The 21257-nt window shown below is 50.0% G+C and overlaps 8 protein-coding genes across 8 annotated transcripts; 5 read left to right on the top strand and 3 right to left on the bottom strand.

Annotated features, from left to right (window-relative positions):
• Nucleotides 1-1654: 1654 nt before the first annotated feature.
• Nucleotides 1655-2595, bottom strand: CORC01_11719 (uncharacterized protein; the record flags this gene model as incomplete). The annotated part of the gene is made up of 2 exons (XM_022623341.1): nt 1655-2313; nt 2370-2595. The coding sequence occupies 2 exons, from the start codon at nt 2593-2595 to the stop codon at nt 1655-1657; spliced, it is 885 nt and encodes a 294-aa protein (XP_022470164.1).
• Nucleotides 2596-4434: 1839 nt separating this feature from the next.
• Nucleotides 4435-4731, bottom strand: CORC01_11718 (uncharacterized protein; the record flags this gene model as incomplete). Its single annotated transcript, XM_022623340.1, has 1 exon — nt 4435-4731. The coding sequence occupies one exon, from the start codon at nt 4729-4731 to the stop codon at nt 4435-4437; it is 297 nt and encodes a 98-aa protein (XP_022470163.1).
• Nucleotides 4732-5270: 539 nt separating this feature from the next.
• Nucleotides 5271-6874, top strand: CORC01_11717 (glycosyl hydrolase family 16; the record flags this gene model as incomplete). The annotated part of the gene is made up of 2 exons (XM_022623339.1): nt 5271-6076; nt 6145-6874. 2 exons carry the CDS (start codon nt 5271-5273, stop codon nt 6872-6874), a joined length of 1536 nt encoding a protein of 511 aa, XP_022470162.1.
• Nucleotides 6875-9591: 2717 nt separating this feature from the next.
• On the top strand, nt 9592-10406 carry CORC01_11716 (uncharacterized protein; the record flags this gene model as incomplete). The annotated part of the gene is made up of 3 exons (XM_022623338.1): nt 9592-9766; nt 9825-10211; nt 10276-10406. 3 exons carry the CDS (start codon nt 9592-9594, stop codon nt 10404-10406), a joined length of 693 nt encoding a protein of 230 aa, XP_022470161.1.
• A 3046-nt stretch (nt 10407-13452) lies between these two features.
• CORC01_11715 (L-arabinitol 4-dehydrogenase) lies at nt 13453-14607 on the bottom strand (the record flags this gene model as incomplete). Its single annotated transcript, XM_022623337.1, has 3 exons — nt 13453-13728; nt 13789-14231; nt 14289-14607. 3 exons carry the CDS (start codon nt 14605-14607, stop codon nt 13453-13455), a joined length of 1038 nt encoding a protein of 345 aa, XP_022470160.1.
• A 600-nt stretch (nt 14608-15207) lies between these two features.
• On the top strand, nt 15208-16112 carry CORC01_11714 (uncharacterized protein; the record flags this gene model as incomplete). Its single annotated transcript, XM_022623336.1, has 2 exons — nt 15208-15300; nt 15438-16112. The coding sequence occupies 2 exons, from the start codon at nt 15208-15210 to the stop codon at nt 16110-16112; spliced, it is 768 nt and encodes a 255-aa protein (XP_022470159.1).
• A 2509-nt stretch (nt 16113-18621) lies between these two features.
• Nucleotides 18622-19953, top strand: CORC01_11713 (uncharacterized protein; the record flags this gene model as incomplete). Its single annotated transcript, XM_022623335.1, has 2 exons — nt 18622-19281; nt 19318-19953. The coding sequence occupies 2 exons, from the start codon at nt 18622-18624 to the stop codon at nt 19951-19953; spliced, it is 1296 nt and encodes a 431-aa protein (XP_022470158.1).
• Nucleotides 19954-20602: 649 nt separating this feature from the next.
• On the top strand, nt 20603-21146 carry CORC01_11712 (uncharacterized protein; the record flags this gene model as incomplete). The annotated part of the gene is made up of 3 exons (XM_022623334.1): nt 20603-20789; nt 20880-20961; nt 21035-21146. The coding sequence occupies 3 exons, from the start codon at nt 20603-20605 to the stop codon at nt 21144-21146; spliced, it is 381 nt and encodes a 126-aa protein (XP_022470157.1).
• Nucleotides 21147-21257: the final 111 nt, after the last annotated feature.

The following is a 21257-nucleotide window of genomic DNA, read 5'->3' as shown; positions in this document are numbered from 1 at the left end:
CGGTTACTCTACATTAGTCTCTACTCTCCAGACGCCAAGGGGGCTGTGCTGCTATGCAAGGGGTGATTCTTGGTGACGAGATGGCGGAAACACCAGCAGTCGACTAAGCGTGTATGTGTGACGGTCGTATGCTCGTAGGTTTGATGAGCTGGCGGCCAGCTCGTTCCCAGACTCAGACCCGGTTATGGTTCCAACGGTATATGTCACTATTGAAGGAGACTAAGGATAACCGTTGACGTCGTGGCTTGCCCTACAGCACTGTGATGTGACGACGACTGATATTGCGAGATGGGCGGCGCTTGAGTCCCAACGAGGGGGTGTCTTGGGCTGGCGCAAAAATAAGGGAGTCATAGTAAGAAAGAAGACTTGGCCGTGGTTGTCCTCGCGAATCTTGAATCCGGGCCTGTGGGTTACGTCCGGGGTGGGCCATTTCTGGACTGATGCGCGGACAATGCAGGATGTAAGGTATCCTGTGAAGCTTGATTGGGAATAGTCTGTGGGGATATGTTCGTTGAAGCAAGGTCGAGTTGATGGTTCCTTGCTGCCTGGCTGTCTGCGCATGTACTAAAGTGGAAGTCTCATTGAAGAACTCGTAATTGGCTCACCGGAATGTACCGAGAGGCAACAGAGGACTTGGTCGAGGATCCATGGCGGAGTGGCTAAGATACTTTGCTTATTAGGTCTCGATATCTCGGTAAATCTGAAGCGAAGTAATTCGCCAACTTAGCATTGGCTGGGCAATTGCATACGCTGACAAGACGACTCCTAAAGTCAGCCGTTCTGCAAGAGTCCAAACATGATATGCTGCTGCCCACCGCGGCATATGACACATGACTCTCTGTTGTAGGGCGGTCTTTTTAGATCGCCTTTCGACCTCTGATCGATTCGGGTTTAGCTAGTGCTGTCATGTCCCATCATTCTGGGCGAGTTGACGCTGACCCAAAGAACTTTACAGCCTAAAGATAGCTCATGAACGCTCTTTCACAGGCAGGCAAGTATCATTTAAGCTGATCATATTGCTGCGAAGGGAGTTGCCCTGTGACATTTGAATCAATCTTCACAGCTATCATCTAGCAATATGGAAAAGGGGCGAAGTCTGACGGAGAAGCGTGGCATCAATGAATCACTACACACTACATGTTCACATATCAGACCTTCGTGATGAGAGCTCAGCAGGGATCGAGAATTCCCCAGGGCTAGAGATTATACAAATCAGCATGATCGGGCAATCCAGCAAGGACCGTAGCTGCTCTCAGTTGGATCGTCGGCTTCGAAAGTTGAAAGAAAACCACAAATCCAGGCTGCTTGCCATCATATGACCTTTGAAAACCTTCGAGATCAACGATTGAGAGCCAGGACGCAGCAACAGCAAGGGATTAACGTCGACTTTTTCCAGATCCTAGATGTTTGATCAAGCGCACGTCTTGATAGAATCCTTTCAGCAGTAATTAACGTTTTGGTCGGTGTCTCATGTAAGTAAAGATCCTGTGCGTTCATTGGCAGCTTAATCATCAGTACATTGAAGGCATGGACCTACCGCTGAAACTGCATAACATGGACACTTTGCATCTTGACCTGCATTCGAACTCGATAACCATCCCACGTGTGAACAATGTAGTCTTCCTCCAGCCTGGGGCTGAACCGTATATCCTTGCTATGACTTTACTACACCCTTCTCCAGCTTGCTCTCAACTGGCTCATGGCTGGCCCAACCCATCCAGGCGACTGCAATGACGAATTTAACTCCTCCAGAGATCCAAAGTGCCCCAGGCATGCCAGCCCGGCTTCTCTGCAGCCAGCCACCGACGATGCCTCCGAGAATAAGTAAAACCACAGCCAAAAACCTCCTATTCCTCTTGGGATTGTCCTTCAGGGGTGCGAAGAGCTTGGGATCGGAGAGAAGATCGCAATAGACGCTGGTGAGGACGTTGGTTGGAACTTCGTTGTATCCCAGGATTCTACTCGTCACAATCTGTCCGCCGAATTGAAAGGCGAGAAGCGCAAGGGGGACCATTACAAGAGGGTTCTCTGAGGTCTTGAAATCGTGGTTGGAGTCGGAACCCTGGACTGAAGTGGCCCCAAAGTCGGCAATGAGACGTGTCTGAGCAAAGGCGGCGGCAAGAAAGACGAGTGCCGACTGAAGAAGGAAGGAAAGGGCGAGAGTGCTTCTGCGCTTGGGATGAATGTGCCTTGACTTGGAGAAGAAGAAGCACCCAAGCCAGAACGCGGCGATGGAGCTGAGGGACTTGAGCCACAGGAGGGGCTCACCAGCCGGGAGCTTCGAGGCGCCAAGAGCCATGAAGATGGTGTTTCCTTTCAACGGTTTAGCATCGCATGTTTCTGACACTTAGTGATAGTTGCTAGCTCACCTGTCTGCATACTGACGAAGACACCAGCTGCGTTCACTGCTACACTGTCGCACAAGCCGGATACAAGGCAGCAAGCGAGGACTGGGAGATCAGTATAACGAATACTGACATCGTCACGGAGCCAGTCCCCGAAGCTGCGCCGTTGTTGGACACTGTTCCTTGCTTGGTCGTTTCCAGCATCGGTATCAGATGAGTCTGCGACCTGCAGACCACTTTGCGCGCTCATGATGGCTGCTTGGATTGTTCTGCGATTGTTGAGTGAGATGAGGCCCAGAGGATTGACAGGGAGATGAGGCAGCGAGGACCCAGTCTGGTATTTGAACAAGCAGCGGCTGAAAATTTCATGGGCTCATCCCGCCGGCCTTGTCTGGGGTTGGGATTGCGTTATCGCATCTAAGCATGTCGTTGCAGGGCGGTTTGCAACGCTATTACGTCTCGGGTAAGCGTCCATTCTTGAAAAAGTCCACCGCCGCGTAATCGGGAGCGGACTGGGCTGCCCAAGAGTCACGTTTGTTTGGTGAGGTTCGGGGACGATGTGGGCTTCTGCCCGGATAGATTGCCGAAATTGGTGTTGGCATTATGCCATGCCAGACAGAGTATTTCCTTAAGTCAACGTCCAAAGACTTAAATGTACCCGCAGCTGTAGGCATACAATTGTTTCTCTCTCTCTCTCTCTCTCTCTCTCTGTCTACGCGAGTAAGTAGGTCGAACGAGAGCGTAAATCAGAAAGATGTCTCGCTGTGGCTTGAACACAATACCGATATCGGATCGTCTAATACCTTAAAACTATCATGCGGTGACGGGACCAAAGATGGTGCAAAATCTTGTGTTTTAGCGGTTGCTTTGTCATTTAAGAATGTGGGTCTCGACCGACCCTCACCCAGACACTTGGGCTCCCCATGCGCCGAATAACCGAAGAATTGCCTTTGCCTTGGCAGCCTTACTCATCTCACCTTGTTCACCTTATCTTCCCACCTTGCTTGCTCACTCGCCATATCCGTACTTCACCCTCATCCTTGTCATGCTCATCTTCGGCAAGGCTTCTTTGCTTCCTCAACTAAAGCTTCGCAAAAATCCCTAAGAAATCGAAAACCTCTGCTACAGTGTCTTTGTATGAAATGTTTGCAGCAACATACTGTGATTGCCCATCCCCAAAACGAAAACTCTACGCAATCAGAGACCTACCTATAGCGACCACGTCCCTCCCAGGTCGTATCCGTAGTGTATTACAAGCCTGTACCTGTACAGATAAGGTGGATAGCAATCGACGACACCCTAGGTACATCGTAGGCCGCTGCGCTTATCACGCCTCGACTCGCCTTCTCAACGGAGCTTTTCCCATGCGTCTTGGCTCGTCTAGAGATGCTGGCTTCAACTCTCTACGAGGCAGCTGTTGGCTTTTATTCACTACTGACTAGTCTTTGACAACAGCTGTAGCAGATTCCCTCAAGTAGTAGGCGTCTCTCTACCCAATTTTAGTGTTGCTAAACTCCTCTTGCAGCCCCGAGCCAGGCCCAGATCCCGGCTCGTGTCTACGATGACAGTCTTCGTCATTTGATCAACAAGCTTGATGCTGGCGACGGCCAAACTTCATCGTACCTTATTTTTGGAAACACGATGCTCGAAAGCTAGGCAAGTCCTTTGTTTGGTTCGCCACAGTTCGGAGATAGCAGCCTGAACACGTGGGAAGCCTTTCAAATCCGTCCTTACGGATACAATCTCAACTTTCTATTCTGTTGATGGGCTTGGAATCACGCAAGACCACTGGTACTCTGTACCCGACCGCTTGGCAGATGCTATTCCATGCTTCCAGCTCGGGCAGGTGCTTCGAGGTTTATGCGACGGCGGTGTGATCGTCGACTCCTGAAGCCCTGAAGGGGCCCCTCTTTGGCATCGCACAATGCGGGTACTCGCTTGGTGACACCAACAGGCACTCGTTGCGCGCAACCGTTTACTATGTAGGTAAGGTACTTCAACATGTCCCGGAAGCGTACGCAAACGCGGTTTACTGACAATGCTTCGTGTCCGTACTCAATCGCTTTTCAACCGCCTGTGACGCTGTCCGTCAGATCGCCTCAGCCGTTTTCCCCGGCATAAGGTGCCATTCTTTTCCGACTGGCCCACCAACAATCTCGGGATAATCTTGAGAGTTTCCCAGTCGGTCGCTTGGCCGTTTGGCGAATGTCCAACAATTTCCTTTCTGATAACCTTGCGCTGTCGGTGCCACAACGAACCGGGCCCTAGAATGTTGCTCGCCTCTGGTTCGACCGATAGTAATGACGCTAATCCTGGTTGGCGCTGGTGCGGAAACGCTGCCCGTTGCAGAGGCGACTCCAAGAACCCAAAGAGGAGAAAGAGACATTGGCACCCCCTTTAATCAACATGTTGCTTGCCACGCGCCCAGCATCCCCCGGCTTGTCTTGCACCTGTCTCTCCGCTTCGCCCACGTTGACATGAGGCCGCCTCCTATCATTGCTCTCCGTTTGATGAGTCCCTACCTGCGTCTGTGCTTCGGTTTCTTCCCTTGCTCATCTGAACGCCGACACCCATATCCACACTCATTCCCAGCTCTGAATTCTTGAGTTTTGAACCCCACCATCGCCATTCCTTTCGACATTCCACCAGAGGTTACTTTCTCTCCCTCTGTTCCAACAGCCCGGTCTGTCTGCGACGTTGAGTCTGGTGAATACTTCTTCGTCGCTCATCTCAGACAGCACACACTCATTGTCTCCCACCACTGTCATTCTTTTGTTGTAACATTGAAGACACTTTGCCGCCGGTGCACCGTGTTCTATCGACTTGCGATACTAGACGTGTCGCATATGTCCCCAGTCGCTTTTCTTCGCCAACGTGTGTCCTCCCTAGAGTCGTGAGGGATCATTTCTAATTCGCTCCCTGACGATGTTGTCTCAATACACTCTTTCGGCACTGGCGGTGCTGGCATCGCTTACCCAACCCGCACTCGCCCAAGTGACGACGAAATGTAACCCGATGAACACGACCTGTCCTGCTGACCCGGCTTTTGGCATGGACTTCAACTTCAACTTCAACTCTACCCCCTCGGCTGATGCTTGGGAGACCACCGTCGGCCCTGTCACGTACACCTCCGATAATGGCGCGGTTTTCACGATTAGCAAGCAAGGCGACTCTCCCACGATCCGATCCAAGTTTTACTTCTTTTGGGGTCGCACCGAGGTCCATTTGAGGGCTGCAAAGGGAAGGGGTATTGTGAGCTCTATGATGTGGCTCAGCGATACGTTGGACGAGGTCGATTGGGAATTTCTTGGCGGCAAGAACGACGCCTTGAGCAACTATTTTGGCAAAGGTGTTGAGGACTGGCACAATGGTGCCGAGCACCCTGTGACGGGCAGCATCCAGGACGACTTCCACAACTACACCTGCGTATGGACCAAGGAGACGCTCGAGTGGTGGATTGACGGCAACAACGTTCGAACTCTCCTCCCGAAGGATGCCAACAACTCCCTGGCTTACCCCCAGACACCCATGCGCCTCAGTCTCGGCATCTGGGCCGGCGGAGATCCCCGCATGGCTGAGGGAACCAGGGAATGGGCTGGAGGTGATACCGATTACGCAGCCGGCCCGTACACCATGTACGTAAAGTCTGCGCAGGTGACGGACTACAGCTCCGGAAAGGAGTATTCTTTTGGAGACAAGACTGGCTCGTGGGAGAGCATCAAAATTGCCGAGTAAGTCGCATCCGTTGATATGCTATATTACCACTCACTGGCAGCTTATGCTAATCTCGAATTTCCAGGGGCAACTCAACTGTTAAGGAAGCTCTTCTGGAAGAACCTAGCAAGTCTGTGAGCGAGAAGTTCAATGAGCTCAGCCCCACCGCCAAAACTGCCGTCTATGCCGGAGGTGTCGGTGTAGGCTGTGCTCTCATCGCCTTTGGTCTTTGGTACTTCATCCGCCAGCGTAGACGCGGTGCCAATGAGGCAATTCTTGCCGCTAAGAGAGCCGAAGAAGAGCGGCTCGAGCTTGAAGGCTTCCATAAGCGTGGCGTCGACCCGGATTCGTTTGCTGGAGAGACAGGCACTGAGTACAATGCCGGCGCATTCAGCAAGAACGGCATGGTCCAAGAAAACACATACAGTATCCCGGTATCTCAAGAGAAGAGTGCGTGGGACGCCGCTCCTGTGGCCATGGGCGCCACTGGCGTAGGTGCTGCGGCTGGCATGCGCTCATATAGTGACAACCCGAATGGCCAAGGCCATCTCATGTCTCCCTTGCGGACGCAAAGCCCTGGTATGCCGCCTTCGGGCCCCCTGCCCATGGCTCCGAGCCGTAGCACATCGCAAGGTGGCTACTCTCGGCTCGGCTCACCTGACGGTCAGCATAGCCCTCCCCCGCCAATGAGCCCGCCTCCGCAAGGATACAGCGACCACGGATTCGGCGCCCAGCAAGGCTATAATAATGGCGGTTATGGAGGCGCTAACCAGGGTTACTGGAACAACGGTGGCTCCCAGGGAGGTTTCCGGTAATAATGTGTATCTCTCGTCAACACCTAATTATTCTTTCCACCAACGCACTTGGGGCCTACTTTTGTTTCTTTTTAGCTATCATGCATGAATATCCGAGCGGTTTCCTTTTTTCTTTCCTACCTCGAGCGGATGACATGGAAGCAGGGTAGACAAAGACAGTCCTCGATGGGCGCCTGATCTGTACATTACCGGTGCCAAGATACCCCCAACATGTCTCGCCCTCATGGTAGGGGGCTAATGAGTTTCAAAAGACGATCTACCTGATCACCCATTACTTTTGACGATTGATCCTGTGCTCTTGGTCTCGTGAAACTTTCCCGGATCGAGGTGGCACGTGAACAGCTTAAGGGCCTCACCGCGGAGATGGAGACAGATCGTCTTCAGTGATTCTGCGCGTGAACCGATTCGCATGGACTTTGCACGCGAAGATCGCCAGGAACGGCAGTTCTTGCCATACAGCCAGGTGTTGATTGGATCGTTCATGCAAGTCTTGTGGAAGCGTTCAATGCCATTACCATTTGGCGAAGCCGGGTTGTCCATTCATTGGTCAACCTTAAATTCACCTGGCAATCCCATAGGCTTGACCAAGTTGAAGAATCAATCGCCCGAGTCGTTCGACGCCCCGATCAAAAGTTCAGGCGATCCACGCGGGGGAAGTTCGATACGCAGCAAACTCTCTGCAAACGATCTACGGACGACAGTAACCTCTGGTTTCCAAACAGCAGTTCATGCCGGAAGTAGGACATCGGCGCAGCAGTTTGCTCAAGACCTAGACCAGTGCCAGAGGCCGAAACCAATGTGTGAGAAACCAAAGTGTTTGGTCCGCAACTTTCAATGCATACCAGGCGAACTGAACTTTGCTCAACGTTGAATCAATTGAACAGCTGTGCTGTGCTGGCCGTAGTTTGAATGTGGTTCGTGCTGACAATTGTGCAGTCATAACATGGCGCAAGGCTCGCAAAGAGGCTACTGGCCGACTGTGCGCGGCAGCCGCAGGAAATCGATTCGGACCGGGACCTTGTTTCAGTAAGATTAAGGAGTTCGAGAGCGATTCTGTACAACTGCTTTGCTTAAGTCGTCATATCAAAACTGTGATTCAGGAAGCAGGGGAGCTCTCGGGAGCAGCACAAGGTCGCGGACTGCCCGGGGATGTCGATCAGAGAGGTAAGTTGTATTTGTGCTTGAATAGGGCGAATTAGTTAAGATCTTTCCATCAAGCGGTGGACTTTATTCCAGTTTCGCCGTCATAAAGCTCAACAACCCACGCCACTACTCTCGAAGCTTTGGTCAGGGAAAGCCTCGAGGGTGTTTTTCCGCCGACCTTCCACAGCAGATTAAGAATTCATCCGGGGCTAGCGGATGGTTCGTAGAGTTTATTTGCAATGGATCTTTCGCCTAGAAACCACCATGGCTTAATAGGCAAGGTTTGCGGCCCTCCGACGGTGGATTGTTGATCGCCACCTCCACCGAAGTCCAATCATGGGGACGGAGTCGCACAGATCCGTTTTCCCCGGACACCTAAGGGCTGATCAAGATAGCAGGAATGTTTCTTCACGCCAGTTACACGAAATTCCGGTCGGAACTTGTCATGGTACAACAAAGTTCGGGTGTAGCAAGGGCCATCTCTTGGAAACATTCGAATTGCCGTTGTGCTATAGGTGGGTATCATCTAGTTCAAGATTTGTTCTCCAGATGGGGCGACCGAGACACTGGGGCTTCTGCATCCCGATGATTAAACACTCAGAGACAATCTACCGTCAGTTTAGGGCTAGATTCTGAGTGAGTCTTGCTCATAGAGAACCTCCTAGTGGTCAAATATGAGAGTGATTCAAAACTGCCGAAAAGCGGAGCTAGACACTTAAGCTTTGGGTCCTGGGGAACGCATTATAATTCATCCTCATTTGGAAGAACTGCAGGGCTGCCAAGGGTATAGTTCCAGATTGAAGATTTCCCAAAAGGAAATCAAGCTGGCCTTCTCAGCCTATTAAGAGAGTTTCGAGCTTTGCGAGCTGTAGTGGTTGCAACCATTTCAAGCTTGCACTATGCAGCCACTTCCTCCATTTGTAGCTTGATTAGAGTTGGCAGGCACACCATCAAGCATAGCAAGCAGAAAGTGGAGGAGGCATGAACTTCTGGTCCATCTGCGAGCCATCCTTGTTGGATATCACTGACAACCGGCATGCTACCGCTAGACTTTAGTCCCACACATTATCATCTTGCACGAAACCAAAGCTGTCCTACAAGCTCCATCTGTTCATGAGTGACAGCTACCAAACTCATGGCACACATCGATCGCAGCTCGTCTGATCTGGAGGGGGCAACTCAGGGAAGTTTCGGAACGAAGCCGATCAAGATAATGTAGCTTGCTGAAAGCTGCATAGTTGGCTTTAGCTCGCTACGGATACATCGGAAGAATGACATTGAGTGCCAGAGAGGTGAACAGCGTTTGATTCTGTTGATGAGCTGGCTAGATTCGGCGCAATGCGAGCACCCGGAGTCCATTCATTGTTCGGCAGTGTGATGACACACAGAAAAGATGCCTTGGAACTCACCCGCCTGTCGACTATAAAGCACGGCATCGCGCCCCGTGGAGTGCTGCTGTCCATCTCCTCATCAGACAGACAAGACAGCAATCCCTTCAAGCTCAGGATACCCTTCCAATTATACCCACCTTTGGTTTTTGATACCAGCACTTGCGGTTCGCTTAGATCGTCAGTATGCTCTACTCCAAGCTTTTCTTCGCCGCTCTTACCGGCATCACCTGTGTCGCGGCCATGCCGGCGGAGCAGCCAGTCGCGGATGCCAAAGCCAAAGCGTTTCCCCGCGGCGAATGCCGCGATGAACGTGACGACCTCTACTGCGGTCGCAGTGTCACGGAGTTCACTCGCTATGGTATGTTCTTTCTGAAGTCTTTCGGGCTGGGCGTCACCATTGCTAACAGAGCTTTTAGATGCGAAGAACAAGCTCTGCTACTCCAACGATGGAGCTAACCGGCTATTCTGTGCCATCCGTGAGCAGCAGGAGCTGGCTGTCGAGCTGGCTCGGGAATTTGAAAGAATCACGAGATGCGAGATCGATCAGTACTATGGTACCAGAGAGCGTCGCTGCGAATGCTACCGCCGCCGCGACGGAGACCGCGGTGGTAGGGACCGCGAGTGCCGTGATGGCGACCGACGCGGTGGTGACCGCGATGGTGACCGAGGCCGTGGTGACCGCGATGGTGACCGAGGCCGTGGTGGTCGTGATGGTGACCGTGGTCGCGATGCCCACAACCCCAATTGCAAAGGCGATGATGTTGCTTTCTGCGCGGCTAGTGAGACCTATGTCATCACCTATGGTAAGTTGGATAATACTCAGTCCCAATCTACTATCTAGTGAGCAAACGACTAACTGTGCAACAGATCGTGATAACGATGTTTGCGACAGAAACCGTGGCAACTACGTCTTCTGCGCCAACCGAGAGCGCGGCGCTGCCACTGACAAGGCCAGAGACCACTTCCGCGACCGCGACCGTAACAAGAAGCAGGCCTAGGTCTTGTACCTCATTCATCCGGCTCTTATCAAAAGCACATAGCTGGTATGAAGTAAACCGACTTGGGTTTGCAGGTTGGGAAAGGTTCACTGAGCCGAGTCGAGTCTAATGGAATGTTTAGTCTGTGATTTGTATTTCCTAAGTTGAATTAATTAGTGTGATCATGACAGAGAATGGAAAGAAATTGCTATCCCCTCGGGAAAGATGGACTGGAGTGATAGCATTTATGTCAGGATGAGGCAACCCTATTGAGATGCTCCCAATACCTTACCGTGGCGAATCGTAGAAGAGTGCATTTGTCATATCACCTTAGAGCGCCTTGAACTGACAATTTGGTGTAGCTAATAGATTGTTCCTCATATGGGACACTTCCGCAAACAATATGTCAGTGTGTGAGATAAATGCCCATACTTGGCCTTCCTGTCGAGGAAGATCAAAGTCCTAAAGCACGCACATATTATTTGATATATTCCTTCCGATCGCCCTCGATCGGCTCTATGGATAACATAGACAATCATTCGCATTACATGTTCAACTTTGCGCATCTCAAGAATGAAATGAGTCGAAGTTAATATTTTGGCGAGCTCTCCCGTTCCTATAGACGAATCGTATCAGCAACGAACGTATCATAACAAAGCAAGCATTTGATGACCTGCTTCCTGACTCTGTGAGTGTTGTTACCTGTGGGTCCCGATTATAGTCCCTTCGTCTCGACTTTCTTTTCTAAAAGTACGCCTTGACATCCCTTCCTGAGTCAAAAGAGCCCAATTGGTGGAGATGGTTGCAGTTGCAGGGCTGCTAGTGCGAGAGGCTGGGAAAGATGAATCGACACAAAGAAAACGACGACGAACGTCGACAAAACAGCCTGAGCAAGTTTGTCCTGGTGACGGCACGGATAGTACGAATCATTCGAAAGTTGTCTAATTAGGCTTCTAGGAAGTTCTCGATGAATCTGGTAAAGAAAAATCCCGAAACTAGTCCAGAGACACCCCCACAACAATGTCCAAGCCCCTGAGCCGTGGCAGCGGTGGCTGTTGGATATGCCGAATCCGCCACAGGAAGTGTGATGAAGCATCTCCAACCTATAGTAATGCTCAGATTGACACGGAGTATGCCACGGCTATGGAACGCAGACAGAAAGGGTCAAGAACCCGGCAAAGCTCCATGCCGAACTTCAGCGCATCAAGCATGATGTGAAACAGAACTTCCGCCGGACTCGAAAACTCCTGGCTAATTCCACACACTCATCCACCAGAGCAGTTGCAGAGACTTCGGCAGAAACCCTTGACAAGTCCGCTATGTTCTCGCCAGGCGGGTCTGGGTATTGAGAAGCTGAGCTTTTGACGCACTATCTGGCCTACATCTTCCCCCTTCAACATGACTATCATGTGGATAAGCCAACCCTAGGTGGCCGAGAAAAGCTTTGCTGGCTTTTGTCCAAGCGAGGGCCATTACGTCAGGCTGCTTTCACGTTATCCGCTCTACGCCAACACGCCATGTCGCAAAGTATGACAGAGGAGATGGAGTCAGAACTCATTCGGTATCACACAAATGCGATGCAAGAACTTCTTAAAGTTCTCAGCCATTCCGAGACAGATTGATTTCGCCAGCCATCCCGAGTATCGAGTTGAGTTTCTTGTGGAACTTTTCCCATCAGCTTTAGGGTACCCACCTCTTCACCCCATCTGACCCATGTTTTCCATCCTGCTAACCTGGATCGGTGTTTAAAGGAGGAGCAACTAATTGAAAGTCCTACCTGAGCGCCGTCGTATTGTCAGCTGATCAGATTGACCTAGAGTGTTGGTGAAAGGTCTGATTCTTCCACAAGACTTGAGGCCAGATTTCAAAGAATTATGAGTGCTGCCTCACGTATATCAGCTTCTTTGGCACGAGCTTTTGCCTTGTGTTTTTACCGTTAGATCATCGCGGCTCCCTTGCCAAAGGCAGATCAGCTATGAAGAAGTTGATGCATCATGTGCTATGAGTTGCCAGGACTGGGCTGTGCTAGCTGTGGGTGATGTAGGTTCACTAGAAGCGCAGGTGGCAGAGATGAATCTAAAAGCTCTTAGACAAAAAATAGCAGATATTACTAAAGGTTTCAAAGACGGTGTTAGAAATCTTGGTTTAGAACAAAGGTAGGACCTATACCTAACTATTTCGAACACACATGACCTAGTATCTCAGTCAATCACTCGCATATATGCAACAATAGTCCTCCTCCAACTGCACAAAATTTCTGCCAACACAGAAGATCCCCCTGAAACGGAGCTCGAAACAATTCATAAAGAAGCACCTGATGTTATGGATGCTTTCCAGAGCGTGCCTGAAGGCCCATCACTGAACTCCGTGGCGTGGGCCCTGTGCAACGCCGGAGCAATGGCAGGACCCCGACCAGATAAACAGCCAATTTTCTTTTTGAAGAATTTATTTGAGGGGATATTTCAGATGGCAGGTTCTGGATTCAAAATTGTGATACGGTGTGCTGTGTCTTGCAGGAGTGCTGGAAGGGCCGGAAAGACTTTTCTACTCACAAGTAACAACGGCATCCCTAGAAACGCTGTGTCACGGATTGGGATTTGCGTACTCTTGATTTGAGCCAGCAGATGTTCCTCTTTTCTTTGAACCAAAGTCACACCTAACTTTGAGGGACATTTAATACTAACACTTTTCAAACCACTGCGTAGAACCCGGGGAGATGCTGCCAAGTTCTTGTCGCACGCAGCCTCGCTTTGCTATCAATATTTGTCGGATTGGAAGCCCAATTCGACCTCGAGTCAGCGCCAGCGCAGGGGCCATCTGAGGGTCTCTATATCAGCGTTTGACCGGCGATCCAACCCACGGTTGGAACCTCTCTTTTCCACTTCACGCAGAGATCAATACAAGAGTAATTGACCCTTCGTCACCACGGTTCGATCGAACAAATCACCCTGTGATTACGTAAACCAACAATATTCAAGATCTCACTACTTGCAACCATATCTCTGTACAGCCAGAATTTCTTTTTTAATGAAGGTGAATTTCATTACTGAATTATAGAGCTTTCGTTTCAATCGTCAAGTACGTGGACCTTCAATGCCAGAGCATTGGGGTCCGAAGCTGTTCTGAAAGCCTTGGCGCCTTCCTCGAGAGTGAAACGGTGGGTGACCAATGGCTTGAGATCAATGACTCCCTCAGCTACGAGCCCAATGGCCCGAGGATAGATATCTCGATAACGGAATTGGAATCGCAACTCGATTTCCTTTCCGGCCATGTACATGATGGGGATCGTGGCAAAATCTTTGCCACAGCCAATGACAAAGACTATACCGCCGAATCGACAAGACTTTATACTTCATTAGTCCAGATATCCTCATCTAAAAGGCAACTGTTGTTGGTTACTCACGTATATACCAGTGACCACGCTTGACTCAACACCGGTGCATTCCAGTATCATTTTTGCTTCTTGACCAAGAGCTCCTTTGATATCGTCGGCAGTTGCCTGCGGATCCTTTCCGGGAGTGATGAGCAGACTTCGCACTCTAGGGACCACCTTCTTTGCCATATCCAGCCTGTTCTGATTGATGTCTGTAATGACGATGGGATTTGCACCTGCAGCGTTAGCAGCGAGCAAAGTAGCCATGCCAATGGGACCAGAACCACAGATGAACACAGGATCACCCAAGCGAACGCCAGATCTCTCAATTTCCGTCAGAGCCACCGAGAGTGGCTCGAGAAGAGAGCCCTCTTCGTATGACATCTTATCGGGCATCTTGTGCAGCCAATCTTCTGGGTGCGCATGGTAGCGCGTAAGAGTTCCATGGTATGGTGGCGTCGAGTAGAAAATCACTTCAGGGCAGGCATTGTATCGACCTGTCCGACAAGAAAAACACGATGCCTTCATACAAGGGATGCCGCATTCGATAGCCACCCGGTCTCCAATCTTGAATTTCGTCACCTCCGGTCCGACACCCACGACTACGCCTGCGCTCTCGTGGCCTAGCCCGTTTTCGCCCGTCACAATCATCTCTCCAATGTGACCTGCTTTCCAGAAGTGAATATCGGAGCCGCAAATGCCAGTTGCTCGCACGTGGACTAGACACTCCCTTTCGCTCGGGGCTGGGACATTGACCTGCTTGAGGAAAAGTTCATGCTCGGGGTTGGTATAGATTGCAAGGTTGCTGGGTTTTCGACGAAGGATATCGGCTATATCTGATGTGTCCATAGCAGGCATCAGTCCTTTGAGCTTAATGACAACAGAAGGCAAATGGATTAGGAGTTCTGATGGGAGACAAATCCTGCAAACGATGGGCAATGGGGCAGCGAGTTGGGAGATACAAAAGACGTGCGACCAGCTTCTCAAAGCACGGGGTACATCTGATCTCATGAAGTCAGACTGTCTTCCCTTATTGTGGCACCCGCGGATTCTTTACCCCTCGATCACCCCCCGCCCTCCCCGAGCACATTGGTCATATAATAGCCCGGACCATCCAGTCTCAACAAGGCGGCTCGGACGCAGCATCTCCTGTGATACCAGCGTCCTACCCCACGTTCAGCGGACTGTCACGGGTTTCCGCCACTGTTGACCTGCACGGATTGCCCCGCCCACTGCGACTCCCCGCACGATGAGTCGCACGAGACTCTTGTTTTCTTGCAACGTGAAGCTACCTGGCCTTTATCTAAACTTATGAAGCCCTCAAGCGGCTTTGTGTTCTATTCAAACCCCTTGATATATGCTTCAGCTTCGATACTATATGCTAGCGCTCACATCCCAATACCTACTTTATCTATACAAAATACAATCACCAGACTCCAAACTCTCGCCATGTTGTTAAATGGGAAGATTGCGATAGTGACAGGAGGGGCTCGAGGAATCGGTGCTGGAATTGTCCGAGCTCTTGCCAAACAAGGTGCAAGTGTAAGTCAAGCTTCGTTCTCTCCAATTCCCGTCGACTCCATTAAGCTGAGCTGCCAAGCTTGCTGACTGGTGATATGATCTCGACCGTGAGGCGCCAGAAAACAGTAGTTGGATCTCATTACGCTGACAGAAGGCAGGTTGCGTTCAACTATGTCTCCCCGTCTTCTGAAGCTGCTGCTCTCAATTTGTTGCAGGAAGTGAAGGCTCTCGCGGTTCGTGCAGCGTGCGTCCGCGTCGACATGGCATCTCTCGAGGCTCCCTCTGTTCTACTGGATACCGCTTTCAGAGAGTTCCAAACCGACAAGATTGACATCCTGGTGAACAACGCGGGTGTTGGTGGAAATGCACCACTGGAAGAAGTCACTATCGCAGAATATGATCGGTTAATGACAGTCAATGTCAGAGCAGTCATCTTCATGACTCAAGGTGTCTTACCTCACATCAATCGCGGCGGTCGTATTGTCAATTTGTCTTCGATATCCGCTCGCGGAGGCTACCCAACGCAGTCCATATATGCCGCGTCTAAGGCTGCTGTCGAGGGTCTCACACGAGTCTGGGCTACAGAGCTGGGCCACAAGTATGGGATAACAGTGAATTCAGTCAACCCTGGCCCTGTCGACACTGACATGTATCGTGCTGCGGGACCAGTCCATCTCGCGAGGATGGAAGAACAGAACCAAAAGGTTCCCGCCGAGCCCCGATGCGGAACGGAGGAGGATGTCTCAGATATTGTCGTATTTTTATGCGAGGAAAGGTCGCGCTGGGTGACCGGGGATACCATCTGTGCCAATGGAGGCATGGTATACACATAAAGCCGTCAAGACGCAGAAGTTGGATGCATTGAATCTCGAGTTTTGGTATCGTGCCAGTCGTGGAAAATGGGATATTCCGTCTCCATTACTGTTTCCAACGTCCACTTCCGCTTGCAAATTGCTGCTTTCAAGACCCTCGGACCAGAATAGACTTCTGTTTTCAAAGAAAAGTCAACCAATTCTCACAGTCTCGCTCATGACCATCAAGTAATAAGAAAATCGAATTGAAGATGATAGTGCATGGTTGGGAAAATGCGAAAAAAGAACGTGACAAATATCTCTGGACTCCAAAATGCCAAGTGGTTCCCGAATGGTGAGGGCTTGCTAAATAATGCTCATAGAAGTTCCACTTCATATCAAGCCAAGCGAATTCCATCCATGTCGTCTCTGCCATCAGTTGCTTTCTCAGCTCCTTTGCCTGTTCCATTCCGATAGGCCACTTGTCTCTAATGATGGCCCTCACCAACTCTTCTCGAGCCTTCAACCACGAGTCTTTGGAGTTGGCCACTCTTCTTGAGATGTTTCCTACTTGATCGGCCCCTGTTCATAGTTGACAGTATTCCGTGAGCCAAGATTCCCTCTGTTAGCACAGGTATGAAAGTTGGGAGTGCAATCCATGATATTCTCGCAAGCGTAGTAGTATAGTCCCGTGCTGATAATGTGCTCATTCAACAGGCCGTCCATATGCCACGAGCCACCTTACTATGAGAGCTTGTCGGGCGTGAGATGGATTTGACCAACTTGATAATGACCTAAAAGCGCTCTGTGCCTTTGAAGTCCCTGTAAGAGACTGCCTTTTAAATGGGTTTTATGATTTGTGTAAACTAGCATGTTTGAATTTGCAGGCCCACCACATTTGTAACCAATTAAATCAGTAGAGTTTACTAATCCCGTGGCACTCTTTTAGGACAAGGCTGTCAGGGTGGTTGGTTCGCAAGTGAAGAAGTCAGCAGAGGGCACTTCACGGAGGGATCTCGAGGTAGGTATGGGTAGTTCTCAGCATTCGAATCTAGCCTCAACGCTACGGCCTAGGCAACTGTTGGTTAAGGTGTTGTACGGCGGCCCAGCGGGCACAAAGATGCCTGATGAGCATCATTTTTTCGACTGTTGGTAACTCAAGGTTTCCATACCTTAGTGATGTGCAATATAGCGCATACAAGTCATCGAATTAAGGAGCAAGTACGGGGTCCTTGCCAATTTACAGGGAAGTGATCTCATGACATGACCACCAACATCGAAGAGTATGACTTGTTCAAGCTGTATCTTCGTACTTGTGACTCACTTGATTTCCATTTTGGATTTCTTCGATAAGGAGGTACTTATCCTTGTTGGCTCATGCCACCCTTATCCTCCACAGTTTGCCCGGTGATCCTATGAGAACGACCGGCGGGGAAAAAGTAGGCCTGCCAAACCGCAGAAGAAAGAACAGACCCAGCAAACTCAGGAGTATGAAACTGATCAGTAGATGAGGGTTGAGGACGGCGGGGTAGAGAGGGAAGAAGCTGGGGCCTTTCGCCGACATGTGCATACCCGGAATGGGCATCTCTGTTTCTACCAGGTGTTACAATTAACTGGCTGCCGTTGTTGTTGGTAATATCAATGTCATGGCATAGGCATGGCTACCAATTTGTGGTCGCTTGGCAAGTAACGCCTCGCTCTCTATCCGGGCGGCTCATTCCACAGTTGAAATCCTTGTTCCTGCATGAAGTTTACTCAAGTGGGACTCATACAGCATGACTAGGCCAATAAGAATATCCCGTGGAACAAAATCATCCCCATCCCTGCGTGTGACTGCGTGTAAGCTCCCGCCGGGACAAGCCGGGGATTCCAGAGAGCTTGGCAACGGGCTAAACTCTCAAAAACGGGGCCCCATCGGCTAACCCGTCAAGCATCCGAGTTTACAGGGCTGCGAATCACACAAAGAAAACCGTAACTGCTTAAACCAACCAACCTTGATTCTGGACTCTCGCGATCTTCCCGGGCAATATGGGACTTCGGCGGCAACAGGAATTACGGAAATATACACATATACAAACTGGGAAATTGGTAGAGTGTCGGAAAATGCAGTCAGCAATCAGCAGTGCGAGCTGACTTCTATCCTCACGTACTGTGCAATGAACCACCACGCACAGCGGATGGATCATGGATGGACCCATTGGATCCCCGTTTAACCGGAATACCTGCTGAAGGTCCGTGGGCCTCATATGTTGCTCTCGCCTTCGGTGATGTCTGCCTGACGCCAAGTCTGCGGCGTAGTCCACACAATAGGAGACATGAGCTCACTTTCCTTTGTCATACATTTGAAAAGAAGCTTGGCGGCTGAGTTTATCCGAGACTCTGTAGAGCCTGATTCTCTGGTCTTTGATTCTGCACTCAAAATCTCGTCAGCTTTTCTCATCATTTCTTCATTTTTATTAGTCTTCGTGTGTTCCACAGGGAAATGAAGCAAAGATCTGTCGCTGTCCTATAGAGAACAGTCATCTTCCCGAACGCTACGTTCTCCCCACTTATGGACTCGTCAAACCTTTCATCAGGATTTTCGCCTACGAAGCGCTTATGGCCCATTTGGCTTATTCGGAGAGTGTGTCTCAGAGCGTTTACGCTCTTTGCCTTCTCAACTATAATCCTGGTTTTCCTCCTTCTGAATCGAACACCAAATCACCATGCCCCTTTAAGCTCGCCGACCATCAAGACAATTGTTCACGGAAAAGTCGTCAAGGGCAAACCCGAGATTCGATACCCCCTGAAACCTTTCCCCGAATCCGCTATGCAAAGTGCTGTGGCCACTGACGGCTATAACCGCAACCGACAACAACGGCCGTGGCTGGCAGCGGTCATCTGTGCGGCGTCAGACATGGAGCAACGTTTGCTGATTCGAACGACCTGGATGCGTCTCTTCGAAGACGTTCCATTCGATGGCCGCTTTGTGGTGTCTAATCCGGGCCCGAGGTACACTGACATGGTGATCTTCGAAAACAGAACGTTTGGGGACATCATCGTTCTCGACCACCTCCAAGAAGACGATGTTACGGCCAACACTATCAAAACACTCGAATTCTACAAATGGCTTGTTCAAGGGGAAAAGAAATATGAGTTCGTCTCTAAGATGGATACAGATTTATGGCTGAATGCAAGGGGGTTCTGGGACCAATTCCTCGTTCCGAGGTTGGTGGAAGTTAACGAGACAGAAAGTTTGGACAATCAGACACAAAGGACTCCTTCGAAAATCTGGAAGAGTACGGTTTCTCGAACAATCATCGGGGAGCTGTACTATTCCCGTAATAGTCATCTAGTATTTCCACAAGGAGGCATTTACACGACAACGTGGGACATGGTCGAGCTTTTGGTATCATTGCAAACTGAATTTCAAGTTGTGACAGGAGAGGATATGGCTATATCTATCTTGATGCACAAAGGGAGTCAGACAGGGAACTTTGTCAACTTTCGTGGCTCAGAGAAGTTTGACTATAGTGATGGGGATTCTAGGGGCGATGGGACTGCCTGGGCAAGGCCGGACACACATCCGGACTCGGCTCAACATGCTGTTGTTGGCCCAAACCCCATAGCAATACATCAGCTAAAGGACAAGCGATTTTGGCACAAAGTAGCTGACTGCTTTGACAGTCACGGCATTAGGTCACCCACCCCAGCACGTTATCACAAGCCACCTTTTGCGGCTCGCTGGTTCGACTTTTGGTATAGCCTTGGTATTTCTGGAAAGTATACTTCAAGGATAAATCTGATACCTGAGAACTTATGGAGTTTTCAGAACGGACGCTGGATATGTGATGGCATCTGGAACTTGGGCGAGACCAGAACGGGATTCTCAGATGTGCTTTGAAGAACTAGGCAGCAAGATACGTCCCAATCATTCTTGGAACGTAGCAAATTATGCATGGGCATTTGTATTTTGACTTCTCAATAAGGCGTAAGGAAATGTGATCAATCTGCAATTCATGCGCAGTCGCATGTCAGCTCAATGCCCAAAGAGGAAGCTCAAGCACCAAAAGAACCTTTGTTCTGTTCGTTAAATTGCTCAAATATGATCCCAAGAGGTTTAATCCTGTAAAATGAATCATGACCCTACATATATCGTCTTGGCTGCCCTCTAGAATAAGCCATCAGCAAAGCCTGCTTCTGGATAAACAGCAGTCATGCGGCGCATTGCATTCTGGGCTCACCTCGTTCACCTATCTGTGCATGACTTCTAGCAACGATAATCAGAAAAGAATGCTTCTAACGTGAGCATGTGGCAATATTCGAGGCTCCGTCGGTTGGCCTGAGCCGGGCGAGGTGGCAGTGTATCTTAATATGCGCCGCATTCGGTGCTACAGTCTCGGGACCCTGATGGTTTTGATCAAAGTATAAGTAGCTAGAAAATCCTAAGCAAGACTCCAAACAAGAGAATCACCAGCATTCAGCTTTATTTGAGATCAGTAACTTTCCTTCCAAGCTCTACCTCAAGATATTAGTATCTGTCAACTGCCAAAATGGTCTGCATCAAGTCATTCATCGGTGCTCAGGCTTTTCAGGCTCTTGCAATTATGGCTTCTCCCACCCCTCAAATTTCGAAAGATACAGGAGGTGAACTTATGGCTCAGGCCTCTATCTACATGTGCGAGCATACCTACTGGAACGGCCAATGCCGCAACGAGCTGGTCGACTTGAACAGATGCTGTGCGTCTTCTCTTCTCCGTTTCCTGATATCCGTCCATTAAAAACGATTCAAAACCAACGAAGATATTTTGCTGACTTGCTATGTAATAGATAATGTTCCTGGTGGCTGGAACGACCGCATCAGCTCCATCCGGAACGACAGCAAGTCTTTCTACAAGTGTGTTTGGTACCTGTAAGAATATCTTCCCTTCATAACTAGCATAAACCCACTCTCAGAAACACTATGATTCCTAACGCATTATCAGCGATGGCAACTGCCAGGGAGGGTCCTACGAGAACCAAGAGGACGCTAACCTAGCGGACGGCAACGGCCGCTTCAACGACTCTATCAGCAGCTACTCTTGCAAGCAGAAATAATGGATGCATTCCCTGGAAAGGTCTCCGATTTTTGTTGATATCAACAAGGCTATCTTGGAACGTTTGACGATTGCTCGGAGCGGAGTTGAGTTAGCTGTCGACAACAGCAGC

Source organism: Colletotrichum orchidophilum (assembly GCF_001831195.1).
Source record: "Colletotrichum orchidophilum strain IMI 309357 chromosome Unknown Scaffold_131.1, whole genome shotgun sequence".
Lineage (NCBI taxonomy): Eukaryota > Fungi > Ascomycota > Sordariomycetes > Glomerellales > Glomerellaceae > Colletotrichum > Colletotrichum orchidophilum.
Note: the sequence above shows the minus strand (reverse complement) of the source record. Positions and strands in the feature narration are given on the sequence as shown.